The sequence below is a fragment of the Miniopterus schreibersii genome (assembly GCF_964146895.1).
Source record: "Miniopterus schreibersii genome assembly, chromosome: 13".
NCBI lineage: Eukaryota > Metazoa > Chordata > Mammalia > Chiroptera > Miniopteridae > Miniopterus > Miniopterus schreibersii.
This window is the reverse complement of record NC_138113.1, coordinates 1498146-1512399: the sequence shown is the minus strand read 5'-3', so window position 1 is coordinate 1512399 and position 14254 is coordinate 1498146. Positions and strand designations below refer to the sequence as shown.

The 14254-nt window shown below is 57.6% G+C and overlaps 1 protein-coding gene across 1 annotated transcript; it reads left to right on the top strand.

Moving 5' to 3' along the window:
- Nucleotides 1-332: 332 nt before the first annotated feature.
- Nucleotides 333-7351, top strand: CMPK2 (cytidine/uridine monophosphate kinase 2; the record flags this gene model as incomplete). The annotated part of the gene is made up of 5 exons (XM_081156607.1): nucleotides 333-983; nucleotides 2282-2396; nucleotides 3383-3584; nucleotides 4159-4392; nucleotides 5725-7351. The coding sequence occupies 5 exons, from the start codon at nucleotides 333-335 to the stop codon at nucleotides 5840-5842; spliced, it is 1320 nt and encodes a 439-aa protein (XP_081012733.1). The 3' UTR covers nucleotides 5843-7351.
- Between the last annotated feature and the right edge of the window lie 6903 nt (nucleotides 7352-14254).

Below are 14254 nucleotides of genomic sequence, written 5' to 3'. Positions count from 1 at the left end.
AAGGGAAACCCGGGCCGGGGAAGGACCCGCGCCTGGGCCGGGCCAGGGGGGCGGTGGAAAGGCCCTGGGGCCGGGCGCCCGCGGCCACCTGCGGCCACCTGCGCGCAGGTCCGCACCTGGGCCCCGCCCACCTGCCCGCCCCGCCGGCGCAGGCGCGGTCCGCTCCCAGGGAAGGCGCCTTCGGAGGGCGGCGCGCGGGGACCGGGCCCCCCACCCCCACCTCCGCCCGGCCCCCGGCCCCCCCGCGGCCGCTTCGCTTTCGTTTCCCGGCGGCGCCTCGGGGCCGCGCCCCGTCCCTGCCGCGAGCGCGGGGACCCCGCCCGGAGACGCCCATGGCCCGCGCCCGCCGCCTGCGCGCCCCGCTGCGCGCGCTCCTGGCCCTGCGCGCGGCCGGGGCGGGCACCATGGCGCGGCCGCGCTGCGTGGCGCTCGAGCTGCCCGGCTGCGCGCTGGCGCACCTCGCCGTGGGCCCCGACGCCGGGGGCGCGCCCCCCGACCCGCGCGCGGCCGCGCTGCTGGGGCCGCCGGGCCGCAGCTACTCGCTGTGCGTGCCGGCGGCGGGCGCGGGCTGCGCGGCCCGGGTGCGGGCGGCGCGGCGGCTCCAGCGCCTCCTGCAGCAGCTGCGCCGCGGGCCCCTCGGGCGCTGCGCGCTGAGCCGGCTGCTGGGCTACGGCGCGGGCGGCCTGCAGCCCGGCGTCCTGCTGCGCGACCCCGACGACAGCCCCGACACGCGGCGCGCGCTGCTGGCGCTGCTCGACTCCTGCCCCGAGGCCCCGCGCCCGCGCCTGGCCGAGTTCCTGAGCGACGCGAGCGGGCAGCTGTGGCAGCGCCCGTGGGAGCTGCGGGACGGCCGCGGGTGGCGGCAGGTGGACCCCGAGCCCGTGGGGCGCGCCCCGGAGCCCGCGCTGCACCCGGTGGTGCCCGACCTGCCCAGCTCCGCGGTCTTCCCGCACCGCGAGGCCGCCCGCGCCGTTTTGGAGGCGGTAAGTGTCCCCGACCCTCCCAGGGCTCGGGGGGGGGGGGGATCCCCCAGACCCGACAGGCGGGCAGAGCGGGGGGCGGGGGGGCCTCCCCGTGAGCCGGGCTTTGCCCGCAGCCGTGGCCCTCTCCTGACTCCTGCCCCCCAGCACCGCCCCCTGGATCTGGGGAACTGGCACCGTGGCCCCGAGCGGGCTGGACACAGGACAGGAGGGCAGGGCCCTGGGCATGGGGGAGATGACCTCAGCTGGGAAGGAATCTCATTGTTCCCTAGGGGTGGGGTGCGGGGGAGATCGACCTCCCGTGGGGGTTCAAGCAGCTTAGACTTAACTGTCTGCCTGCTTCGCTTCCACCTGAGTCCATCCGCTACCTTGTGTGTGTCCTTCCCTCTCTCATATGTAAAATACCTGTCTGGCGGTGGTGTGACACAAGGGAACGCTGGAGCCAGGACTCTGTGCCCAGAGCCTAGGCTGGGCGGGGCGGGCCAGCCGCAGCTCCTGAGGCTGCCCTGTGGGCCTTAGGTTCACTCTGCCAGCTCACGGACTGGCCGAGAGCACAGGGCCAGCCACAGGGGTTGAAATCCAAACTGGCACTGCTTACCTGTGTCGGGCTCAGGAAGTTTCTTAAACATCCTTTGCACCCATTTCCGTTTTCCACAGAGGGACTAGGACCCCTCCCCCCCCCCCACAGAGTCCGGGTGAAGCCTGGCCCAGTCAAGCACAGCGTAAATCAGTGTCTGAGCCTCAGCATCGGGGTGCCCGGGCAAGCAGTGGGGAGATGCAGAGCACGAACCCTGACTCCCGGTCCCACCCTGCTCTGCTCCCTCCGGGGGTGCCAGGCCCACCCTCTTCTCTGTCCTGACCCCTAGGAAAGCACAGGGTGCCCACACTCTCTTCGGGGCCCACGGTGGAGTTGTCCACGTTGACAGGCTGGTCCAGGCCAGGCCTGTAGTCTTGTGTCACCGAGGGACGCTGCTCTGTAATTGTGTCACTCCTGTCCTCCGAGTGGGTCAGTAGGCTGCAGACTGAGGGACTGTGACCGTTACTGCCTCTCTGAGCTGCCACCACACAGAGTAACTAAAGCCACCCAACCATTCTCAGGTTCACAACACCGTGAACTTGGCACAGTGCCTAACATCACTGCTGCCACCTCGCCTGCGCCAGGCAGAGCCAGGCAGGGTCAGGCAGAGCCAGGCAGGGTCAGGTAGGGCCGGGCAGAGCCAGGCAGGCTCCCTCTCAGCAGTTAGACGCGGCCCCAGCAACAGCCTGAGGCCTCACTGCTGATGCGGGGATGTGTTTTGCAGTGCATGCCCTTCATTCCTGAAGCCCAGGCCATGCTGGAGCTGCTGGACCAGTGCCCCAGACAGGTCGAGAAAGGCAGGTTCCCAGTCATCGTCATCGAGGGACTGGATGCCACAGGTAAGAGGATGCCCCCTGTTAGTGATGGCAATGGGATTAGTCCATCAGTTGCAGGAATAGAGAGGTCTTGCCAAAAAAAAAACCATATAGAGTTCAGATAAGACGGCAGCCTCTGGTGTGTGCCCTCAGGGAGGCTGGGCAGGCCTGGGGCACCGAGATGCATACACCCTTCCCTGGGGGCCTGGGGCATTGAGCCTCAGCTGGCCATGGAGAGCACTGAGTGCAGCCTGGGTGCAGAGGCCAGGGGCCCAGAGGCAGGGTCAGGGAGAGCTCGGAGGGGTTGACAGTGGGGTCGTGGGTTCAGTCCAGAGAGGGGTGGTCAGGCGAGGAGGGCAGGATGGGTCCTCCCAGGAGGAATCAGCACAGGCGAGGAGTGAGCCCTCAGCCACCATGGTGAGTCCGGAACCGCAGGCAGACCAGAGGCCCCTTTGGGAACAGGAGGCGGAAGAAGCAGGAAGGGGGGGGCGAGAAGCCTTTGGAGCTGCCGGATGGTGTGAAAACACAGCGGAGGCTCCTGCACGTAGCCCGACACACAAGCAGAAGCCCGGGCCCAGGGCAGCAGGAGAGGCCCCAGGACGAGGCTGGTCTTGGGGAACAGGAGCGCCACCTGGTTTGGAGGCAGGAGAGGCTCCTTCTGCCTCCTGCACCCCCCCCCCACTGGGGATCAAGCTCAAAACCCGGGCACGTGCCCTGCTCGGCTGCCCGGGAATCAAACCGCTGACCTTTTGGTGCACAGGTTGATGCTCAACCACCGAGCCACACCGGCTGGGCCCAGTTTGGTGTCCTTTCAAGTCTCCTAACACCAAGGAGAGGAATCCTAAGTTCCCAAGGGTCTGTGACTTTCTGTAAAGAATCAAATTATCAAATCAGCCACTTCGAGCGACAGGTTGAAAGCATGTCTTTGCTCATCTGAGTTGGTAGTAAATTCCCAGGAGTGACACAGTGGCCAGGGCTGAGCTGTGCTGAGCTCCCGATGTGACCCGCAGGTAAAACCACCGTGACCCAGGCCGTTTCAGACTCGCTCAAGGCTGTTCTCCTAAAGTCGCCCCCCGCGTGCATCAGCCAGTGGCGGAAAGTCTTTGACGAGGAGCCGACCATCATCAGAAGAGCTTTTTACTCTCTGGGCAATTATATCGTGGCTTCTGAGATAGCTCGGGCGTCGGCCAGCTCCCCCGTGGTTGTGGACAGGTGGGTATAAAGAGGAACTGGGCGTTTTCTTCCTGACGCGCGCGTGTGCAAGTGCACAATCGTTTTATTAAGTGGAACTGTCTTGTGACAGCGATAGGAATGACGTCCGTGGTTCATTAGTTACCCACACTCCGCCTGGCAATTTGCCAAGAACGCTCCATACGTTGTACTGACAGCCGGAAGCGTGGCTTGGTCAGGTGGGTAGGAAACATCGCCCCCGACTTGCCGATGAGAAACACGGGTCCGAGAGAGACCATGTAACTTGCCAAAGGGACTGGGCTGGACGTGCTGCGTCCGGAAGAGTGGCCCACGTCCCCGCCCCACCCATCAGCGCTTTCGTGGTCGGCTGGTTCACGGGCTTGGTCAGCAGACACCTGCTGGCCCCCTACGCTGTGGGATTCTTCCTGTCGTCATGTGTGTCCCCTCACACAGCTCTGGTGCACCGCGGGTGCCGTTCTGTCGTGCGGAGTCCCCGGGGTGGAACAGGGGGCTCGGGCTCGCGCGCGTGTTGCGCTTTAGTAGGTATCGCAGATGTTTTCTGAAACGGGGGACTCACCACTCCTTTGCGTCCCAGGTACTGGCACAGCACGGCCACCTACGCCATTGCCACCGAGGTGAGTGGGGCTGTCCAGCACCTGCCCCCCGCCCACCACCCGATATACCAGTGGCCGAAGGACCTGCTCAAGCCCGACCTGGTGCTGCTGCTGACCGTGAGCCCCGAGGAGAGGATGAAGAGGATCCAGGGCCGGGGCATGGAGAAGACCAGAGAGGAGGTGGAGCTAGAGGCCAACAGCGTATTTCGTCAAAAGTAGGTGTCACCATTCGATTTGAGTGGCAAGGGTCCCTGGCCATGGTGAGAGCTGGGATTGGCACGGACCTAGGAATCCGGCAAAATGATCTTGTTCCTGTTTTCCAAACCAGAGAGGCAACAGCCTCCAAGTTAGCTCCGCTCCTTCCAATGGAATTGTCACATGGGATTGTCACACGGGGCTACAGTATTGCTTGAAAGCCGTGGATGTCCCTCTGGGGAGCACACCTTCCTGGTCCCTCGGTGCCAGGAACAGCATGGGCCTGAGCAGGACCATGCACGTCTCTGGGTCTCAGTTTCCCCATGTAACGCAGGGGGCACAGAGCACTGTCGGCGAAGCCGTGACTTCCACTCGGTGCCGCCCTGTCCGTTCCGATGCTCTGTCATCCTTGCAGGGACATTAGCCGTAGTTTACAGTCTATAGACTGAGGCCCAGAGAATTACAGGATTTGTCTGCATTTGCACAGGTACTACTGGGGGCCCTGGGTTCAAGGCCAGGTCTTTCTGATTGTCAGGCAGCTGTCGTGTTTGTTAAAAAGCACGAATACGGTAGCGGGGAGTCTGGGCCACCGACCGCCTCCTGGCGAGTGGGTAGGTTCCACAGGACAGGTCTGAGAAACCGCCACAGAATCGCTCCTGTAAACACCGTGGCAACACTGTTTCCACGGCATAGCACTGTTACAACATACACAAACAGCCCTGCTGTGTGCGGAGAGCACGCCCTTTACTGCTATTAACTCACTTAAACCTTGTGACACACTTGCGAGGAGGGCGTTGTTTCCATCTTCATCTCACGGGTGAGACACTGTGTTAGCCGCCACGCCTTCGGGCTTCGGCGACACCCTCAGCCGTCATTCCACGTGCACCCAGGCGGCTGACCCTGGCGGGAGGTGAAGAATTCCGGGGACGTTTTTCGGAGGCTCATAGTGAAATCAGTGTGTGTGCTGGGGAACCCCGGCTTGTGTGACATCTGGCTCGTTTGAAGACGTTTGTCGTTGGGCAGATGACTTCATGTCTTTGAGCTCCTGCCACTTTATCTGCAAAATGGGGGTTCCAGTGGGTCCTTCGTGAGGTCGCTCACTGAGCACTCAGGCGGAACCCTAACGCTTGGCGGACAGGAGGGACTCATAAATGCTCATGACCGCTAACGTGTCACGCATGAAACACGGTGTCTCAGACGTGGCCTGTGGGCAGAGCTGGCTGCCAAGGGCAGCCGTGTGGTAGACCAGACGGGGCCCTGGCTTTCAGCTGCCGGTGTCACGGTGGGAAATGCCATCTGCATGGAGAGCCGTGTTGAAAGTGTGCCAACCCTGTTCCTTCTTCCATCCCCAGGGTGGAGGTGTCCTACCAGCGGATGGAGGACCCGGGCTGCCTCGTGGTGGATGCCAGCCCCCCCGTGGAGACGGTCCTCCAGACCGTGCTAGGCCACATCCACAGTCACTGTCATTAGTGGCAGGGACTCGGGGCCGGCGCCACGTTTGACTGGATGTGATTCTCTTTGATGCCACTCAGCCAGGACTGGTTATACATTTTCTCAGACTTCAGCTGCAAAAGGATGTTGTGCGGCGGCGAACTGAGGACCGAGCACTTCAGTGTTGCCTCAATTATTGGGTTGCTTCTGACCGACGGAGCCATCGGGGTTGAGACGGGTCACGTTCCAGGGAGAGCCTGGAGACTGCTTTCTGCCCAGCACCACACACGGTTTATCTTTAACTCCATCCCTCCCAAAGGCCTCCAGGGTCTGGCTCACCCAGAAAGCGTCAGGTCTACAGAAGCAACCGGGGAGATCTCCCGACGCAACAGAGGCCCCGCCCTCAGCCCCCGCCCCCCGCCCCCCGCCCCCAGCCCCGCCCCGCCTACAGCTGCTCACTGTTGAGACCTTCACGCGGTCAGGGTTGGCGTCCTCCCAGTCCAGCCAGGCTCTGTCACTTGGACTCAGCCCAGGTCCCGGAGCCTCGAGCTCCCGCAGATCGTGTCCGTGTTTCCGGGCTCCCACGGAGCCATCTCGTGGGCGGGGGTCACTTAGCCTGCGGCTAACAGCCCTGGCACAGTCCAGTAGAGAGACAGTCAACCCAAGACCCTCTGAGCACAGACACACCACCTTTCTTAATTACATCCTGTGTATTTCGATTCCTGTCCTTTCCTCTGCAGACATGGCTTTGGATAGGATGAGTGTTTTGTCCCAAACTGGATACATTCAACTTGGCCGGTGCAACAATGTATCCATATTGATGTTTCCCACACAAGCCTGTTTCCATAGCGGAGGGACTGTGGGTCAGTAACTGAAACCAAAGCCAAGGCTGGTTGTGTATTTTCATTACACAGATTTAATTGTTTTACTGAATAAGCACAGTAGACCCCAGGATGAGGTTTCTTAGTGAATTATCTTGCACCTGAAAGTCTTAGGACCGCACATAAAATCAGCTTAGAGATCAGTTTGGCTAGAAAACAGTAGCTGAGAGAAGAGGAAACTTAGTAGCTTTGTGGCCTTGGGCGAGTCATTGAACATCAATTGTCCATGTAACTTGGTCTAGAATGTGAGAATAATTCTTAATTTCTCTTAAGGAGTTGGTTGAACCAGGTGATTACCTAAAATTTCTTCTAGTTCTAAGATAGATGCATCTATAAGTTATGTTTAAGGCCTTATCAGGTTCATCATATGGAATCTTAAATTATAATATTAACTATATCACACTATTTTTCAAAAGAACTATAGGTGATTTATACTCAGTATATCTATGCAACAATATATCTATACATATAAATATGGAATTGATGTCAGTTGGAAATATCTTTAAAGCTGATAAATAGTGTTGGGTTCTTGAAGATGTGATATCTGATTGTGTCGTTGGTGTTAATTACAGTATGAAAAACTTACGCTGCTGCCCAGAAAAATAAGCCTCTGATGCCTTCTTTCTGCACCTTGCAGGTTAATAAACTCGCTGGTTTTTCTCATCTGCGCTGGTGTCACAATGTGTGTTGATTTTCTGAAGGTGCCCTCTAGGGTGGCTCTGGGAGAGGAGGGAAATTTTGGGAAAGAAAGTGGATGGACAGACCTGAGCTCCTGGGCCAAGTGTGATTTGCGTCAAGGTGCCTTTGGAGGGAGGGAGGTTGTCTCTGTTTTGCTTAAACACTTTTTCGAGAGAGTGCAGTCCCTTCTTCATTGCACACAGCCATGGGATTTTCCTCTAATCCAGCAAGACGGAACTCCTTGTACACTCGGGCTCTTTAAACCCCACTAGGTGTGTGATTTGTGAGTCTGGGAGGAGACAGCGCCTCCTACTCAGGGATTGCCTGCTTGGCTCTGTGTCATTGCAAGGAGAGTGTCATTTCTGTCCCTGTGATGGACCTGTAGCTGTCCCAAACCCTGATTCCTCCTCTCTGCCACAGTAATAGGATTTTTAGCCTTAAACGTGGCTGTCGAGGACTATGAGTGAATTTTCAAGGCCCCCTTTCACCTGGAGCGGCCAATGGACTGTCAGGAACTCACAGTCCAGAGGGGGGGGACACACGCACAGGTCATCATCATCATCATCACCACGTACTTCCGGCGGCCGGCATAGGTGTAGGGCACACCCAGGGTAGGGCTGCCTTAGCTTCGGTGTCAAGAACTGTTCAGGAGAACTTTACATAAAGTACAATGCATGTCAAACTGGACTGAAGGAGCATTTCCTGCCCAGTGGCTTAAAGCTGGTACACTTGTCCTATTTAATTAAATGACTAAGATTTTCGTGGGTATAAATTAAATACAAAACTTCTAACTCGGGCCTGTGTGTTTCATTTGGACACTGTGCCCTGGTTTGAGCCTACTTTGCAGCATTTCATTGCTGATCTTGAACTTTAAAAAAAAGAATGGTGTGGGAAACCTGTAAGCGGCTGCCTTTGGTTTCGATTCCCGCTTAGGGCCGAGCTCTTTCCGTTTTGTTTCTTGAAGAAGGAAGCAGATGAATCGGAGCCAGCAGGTCCCATTTCCACCAGGGGGCGGGGGAGAGCCCACTTTAACCGTTTCCGGGGAGCCGGCTGCTGTTTTGCTGAGATCACCACTTTCCTCGGGACACACAGACTGTGCTTGGAGAAACGACGGAGGTTCCTGTCCTTATTTCCATGTCTGCTCTCACAGAGGACGAACACAGGACATTTCTAGGTCAAAGCAGCAGGTCTTTAAAAGTGGCTAATTTCTTGCTTCAAGAATTTTAAATACAGCCCTGAGGTCAGGAAACTATCCCAAGAAAGGCCCTGGTGATCGTAGAACTTAATGTCTTCATTTAATAATCGTGGAAAACAAGGCCCCTGGAAAGGCCTGCCCCGCCCAGGGTCAGGAAACCTGTTAGCAGCAGGTGCAAGGCGGAAGCGAGTTTCCGATTCTTTTTCCAGTCTGCTCTTTGTCAGGAAGCAGACTGTCAGCATCCCCAACGCCTCCAACATCGTCCGCGCACACCCGCGTGGATGTGTATTTATCTACACATATGTGTGCCTACATTTTCTTCCCGGTTTATGAGTTGTGATTTGAGAGGTTTCCGATTGAGACCTGGCATTAAGAAACATTCTGGGCTTTTGTGTGCCCGTGTTTATTTGCTCTTTAAACCTCCCGGCCCCAGCTCCCCTCCTGCATAACTCTAGATGCGAATGGCGCTGCTTTTGCTGGGGATGGTCAGTGGCTCCCACAAGTCCCGGCTCCTGCAGGAATCGACCAGTCACCCCAATACCGAGGTTTAGGTAACACGTCGTAAACTTCCCTGTGAAGTCTCCCGAATGTTTACTAACAGGCTGATGTTCACGCTGGTGCTTACTTTGCCGTAATTGGAGGTGGGCTCCATCTCCTAAAACAATAGGGCTTTGAGGGAGCTATGAAATGCCCTTCAGGTGGAACCTGTTCTATAAACTCCCCCAGAGGCAATGGTTTCATCTTCCAGGTAAGAAAGATTCTTTTTTTGAGTTTTAATTGGGGGAAAAAAACCCTCAAACCTTCTATTTTGACATTGTTTAAAAAACCCCATCAACAAATGTACATTTTTTTGAAGCCATAAAAGAATATTTCCTTCAGCATTTTCTGTAGTTGGAACTTTCCTTTTTAAATTTAATTTATCTTACTGCTGAAGGTATTAAAGATGTCCCCGTTTTTCCCCACCGACACCCCTCCTCCCCAGGCCTGCGCCGCACTATTGCGTGTGTCGGGGGTTATGCTAGATGCATGCACTGCCTCCAGACAGTCCCAGTGGTCGCTCCGGCCTGTTTCTACCTGGAGACAGCTGACAAAGGTGAGAACCAGGATGAAGGCTGGGAACGAGGAGACGCATTTACAGAGCGAATTGTGGGCAGAGCTGTGGCCCCTCTTTCAATAAAAATATTGTTTTGTGCAGAACACTAAACAACAAATGAGAGACTCTTGGCTGCGAGCTGACGTGCCCGTCACTCCCAGCTGAGTGGGTCTGTGCCCTTAGGTAAGGGGCCGAGTTTGCAAAATGTGGGGCTGGACAAGAGCTAACCTCCGCCTCCCCACACTTGTAGCGGCCATGACTTCATAATTACACAATGAATGAAATTCACTTATAATCTCCAATCTCTGAAAATTTTTACCAGGATCACAACACAAGGTATGTTGTTTCTATACCGGTTTGTTATGTTTCAATAACTTGGGAAAGCCTGCCGTTGGTACACAAAGCGTTACATAATGCCCTGGTTCCCCTAAAACCTTTAGGTAGATTAGCATTTTATAAACCAAAGTCGCTTTGAATTCCCTGGGGGGTCTAATGACTGCCGAGTGACCACCTCTCGCGGCTCCCACTGGCCTTGCATTTCCTGCTGTAGCTACTGGGCCCAGTAAACTCTCCACCGGGATTTATGCCAACACTCTGCTGCCCCCTACAGGCCAGGCTTTGTGCAGCACCCTAGGGGATCCCTGCAGACCCCCTGGTGCCTCACGCTTAGGGCTCCCGGGTCTTCCTCCAGGTCCCAGTTTCGCTACCCCCAAGCGAGGCCGTTCCCACGTCTCAGCCTCAAGTGCCTTCCGTCATTCTCTTCCCTTCCTCTGCTCACGCCACCTGTCTCTCTCCACGCCTAGTGCACACCCATCGCACCCATATCCACACTCACGTTTACGTCCACGTCGGCATCCACATCTATGTCCACGCGTGCGCCCATGTCCATGTTGGCATCCACGTCCCATATCGGCATCCACATCTATGTCCACACGTGCGCCCACATCCACGTCCACATCGACACCCACGTCTCTGTCCACGTGTGCGCCCACATCCACAGCCACGTCCATATCCATGTCTATGTCCATAACTACATCTATATCCGTGTCCACAATTATATATCCATGTCCATATCTGTAACTATACTGATGTATATTTAAATATATATACATGGAAGTCTGGATGTGCCCAGCAAGAGACAGGAAGGAGGAAGAAGCCCAACCAGTGTGGCTCAGCGGTTGAGCACTGACCTATGAACCAGGAGATCGTGGTGCGATGCCCGGTCAGGGCACAGGCCTGGGTTGTGGGCTCCATCCCCAGCAGGGGGCGTGCGGGAGGCAGCGGATCAATGACTCTCATCATTGATGTTCCTCTCTCTCCCTCTCCCTGCCTCTCTCTGAAATCAACAAAAACATACTTTTTTTAAAAAAGTAAGGTTTTCCAATATCTGATGCTGTCTGTGACAGTGGAGGCGGGAGGTGAGTGATGGATGGGGATCTGGAGTGACCCCTTTTCGGCCCAGGAACTGGAATTTATAGTCCTGAAGGTTCAGTCTCTGCGTCGGCTGTGTCGTGGAGCTGGGTCTCGGCTGAGCCCGGGGAGGTAAGACTCCGTGAGCGGCAGGCGCTGGCTCTGTCCGGCACCCGGCGCCCAGCACCTCCCCGAGGTAATTTCCTCCTAATTGGTTGTAACTAATGCGCTGTCACTCTGGAACGCGCCGCTTACGGAAATGCACCTTAGCAAACGGACCGTGCCCGCCATCTGAATGCAAATTCGCACGCACCGGAGAACAGCTGGGTGAGAGGCAAGTGGGGCGACGAGGCAAGTGCCCCGAGGATGTGGCTGAGCGCGCAGTGGGCCACCAGTGAGGCCACCTCGGCTGAGCTCCTTGGATGAGGGGGGATGGCAGAGAGCGGGAATCGGGAATCGGGAGAGCCAGGGGAGGCGGCCCCGCCCGGCGCCCGCGTGTCTCCCGGTTGGTCTTCCTTCCTCTAAGTCTGTTTGCCCCTGAGGCCGGGCTGAGGAGGGAGCCGGCCCCAGTGGGCACGGCCCGCGCTTTCCGCTGAGAGCCCCGGCCGCGGGCTGGGAGCGTGGAGACCCGACGGCCACGGGCAGGTAACCACACGTGGCCGGGAGGCGGCGCCGCCCTCAGGAATGGGCGTTGACAGCACCCCACCGAAACAGGGCACACGTGCGGATCTGCTTCCTCCTCAGCTCTGACGGTTGGATGTGTGGCTCTCACGCTCTACCAAAAACGAGGAACGTTTTCTATTTAATAATCCCTGGGTAGCCCCTTTGCTCTGAGCACCTGAGGAAATGAAAAAGGGACATGAAGCTGTTACCCGGCAGACCCGCGGAGACCTCATTAACGCAGGACACCGGGGACCAGCCGGGATGGGTCCGAGTTAATCAGGTTGCCGGATGGGAAGCACAGCTGAGGAATATAGGACATCGTGGCGGCAGAGGGCCCCCCACAGAACATAATTCAAGTAACTGATACCGACAATGGCGTCTCCTCTGTTCCCGGTCAGGTCCCAGGCGGTTTGGGGACCGTGTTACTCAGCCCCTTTGGTTGGTCACCTGGGAGACACTCACCAGGTTTTCGCCTGTTGTTGCATCTTGGTGCCTCTCAGGTCCTGAACTGAGCCACGTTTTTCCTTTTGAATCCCAATAAAATGGTTAATCAGAGCTCCATGCTTGGTTTAGGATGCATTGATTACTAAAGATTCAATACGATTGTTTTTTTCAGTTTGAGATCTTCGGTCTTTTCCTCACACGTGGCTCGTGCAGAAAGCTCTCGTCAGAGAGCACGGCTCCTTCGCCTTCCTTCAAAGGCCTTACAATTTACACCCCACTTTTAACTAATACGGTCCTTTGCATCGGTGCCCACGACCCCGGGGCCTGGCTCTGAGTTCTGGCCACCCCGGGTCAGGCGGGGGCCTGCAGCGCGACTCACGGCGGGGAGGCGGGAGAGATGCCAGCAGTGACGGTGTCTGTGCTTGTCACCCTGTCCTTCTGGGTTGGAGTCAGCTCAGCCCTGGGCCCTGAGGAGATGGGGCTGTGATGAAACACCGAGCACAGCACGCAGGGACGCGTAGCGGCCACACGTGAGGCCAGGGAACCTGGAGGAAGGATGTGCTGCAACATAGCCGGGGGGGTCAGCCGGGCCGTCCTGGGAGCTGTGCTCTGGGGGGGTAAGCACACGTATGCATGTGCACCCCCCCACACACCATGCACCTCCCCCACACACACACCATGCACCCCCCCACACACACACCATGCACCCCCCACACACACACACCACGCACCCCCCCACACCCCCCCACACCCCCCCCCACACACCACGCACCCCCCCACACACACAAGCGGGGAGAAGGGGGCCACCATGGGTCAAGTGCCCCTTCTGGCCACACTGCCCACATATCTTATTTCCATTAATCCCACAGCGGTGCCGAGAGGCCTGAATTCTCTTTTCTACACCAGCAACTGAAACGACGACCGAGTGGCGTCCTCGAGAGCCCACAGCCAGCGCCAGCTGCCACGTGGGGCGATGACGCCAACCGGGCAGCCGCCCAGACAGACATCTGTTTCCACCAAGGGAAGTGCTGGGCCCCGTGGGGGTCCCGCCAGGGCCGGGGCGTGGAAGCAGCTGCTTCCAGGTGTTGTTGCCTCTGGTGGAGCGACCGCAGGCGCTGCTTCGGGGGGAAGCTGCCCTTGAGGGTGACCCCAGGCCACGCGGGAAGCCGGTGCCAGAGCCGCTGTGCGCAGGATGCCGAGCTGCTCCACCAGGGGGCGCCCCTTCTGTGGCCTTCAGGGAAAATGTGCCCCCAGAGTCACCACTGGTCAGAGCAGGGGGGAGATCAGGGTGGACGCCCCCAGTGCCTAGGGCATCTTGACCCCGCCTCTCGCCGGACTTGGCTTGTTTGTCTGTCCCTCCTGAGAGGAGGTGACAGCTCCCTGGTCCTCCCGAGCACTTCCCCTGAGGAGCGAAGACACCGGGTTCCTGTTGGGACACCTGGTGGCTCAGGTGGGACCAGGACCCTCCCGGGGGAACCACGTCAGCTGAACATGAGGGAAAGACGGTGGCCCGATGTCCCACAGCTGCAAAAGCTGCAGGACCTTCGGAAAGTCCTTGATCGGCGGGCCCCACTTCCTGGGTCTGGATGCGGGCATCAACGTCCGGCGCCCAGGACCGTCCTGAGGATGTACTGAAATCACACGCACGAAGCCCCCACCCGACGTGGACGGAGCGTCCGGTTCCTTGGCCTGGAACCTCTTCCCGCCCCTCCTCCTGCGTTTCGCTCAGACGCCACTGTCTCTGAGCAGCTCTCCTGCTGCTCGTGTCCCATTTAGGTGTTTGCATGCGTAGCTGAGGGGTGCTTTTTTTCCTGCTATCATAGCCGGATGCAAATGTTCCTAGAAATCTTCGAACTCTGCGACATTGAGCGATCAGCTACTCCGTTATGGGGAAGTTTCATTTGTTTAGATCTTTGAGTTGGATTTTCAGATATATATAATATTCACAAATCAATTAAGCAATGAAGTAAGTGTATTTAATTTTGTTTTTCCCTGGAATATGTAGTCACCAGTATAGCCATTTTCGGGGGGAGGGGAGCCAGACAAAACGAAACAGGCAGCATTCCTCCGGTCTGCACGCTCTGCCC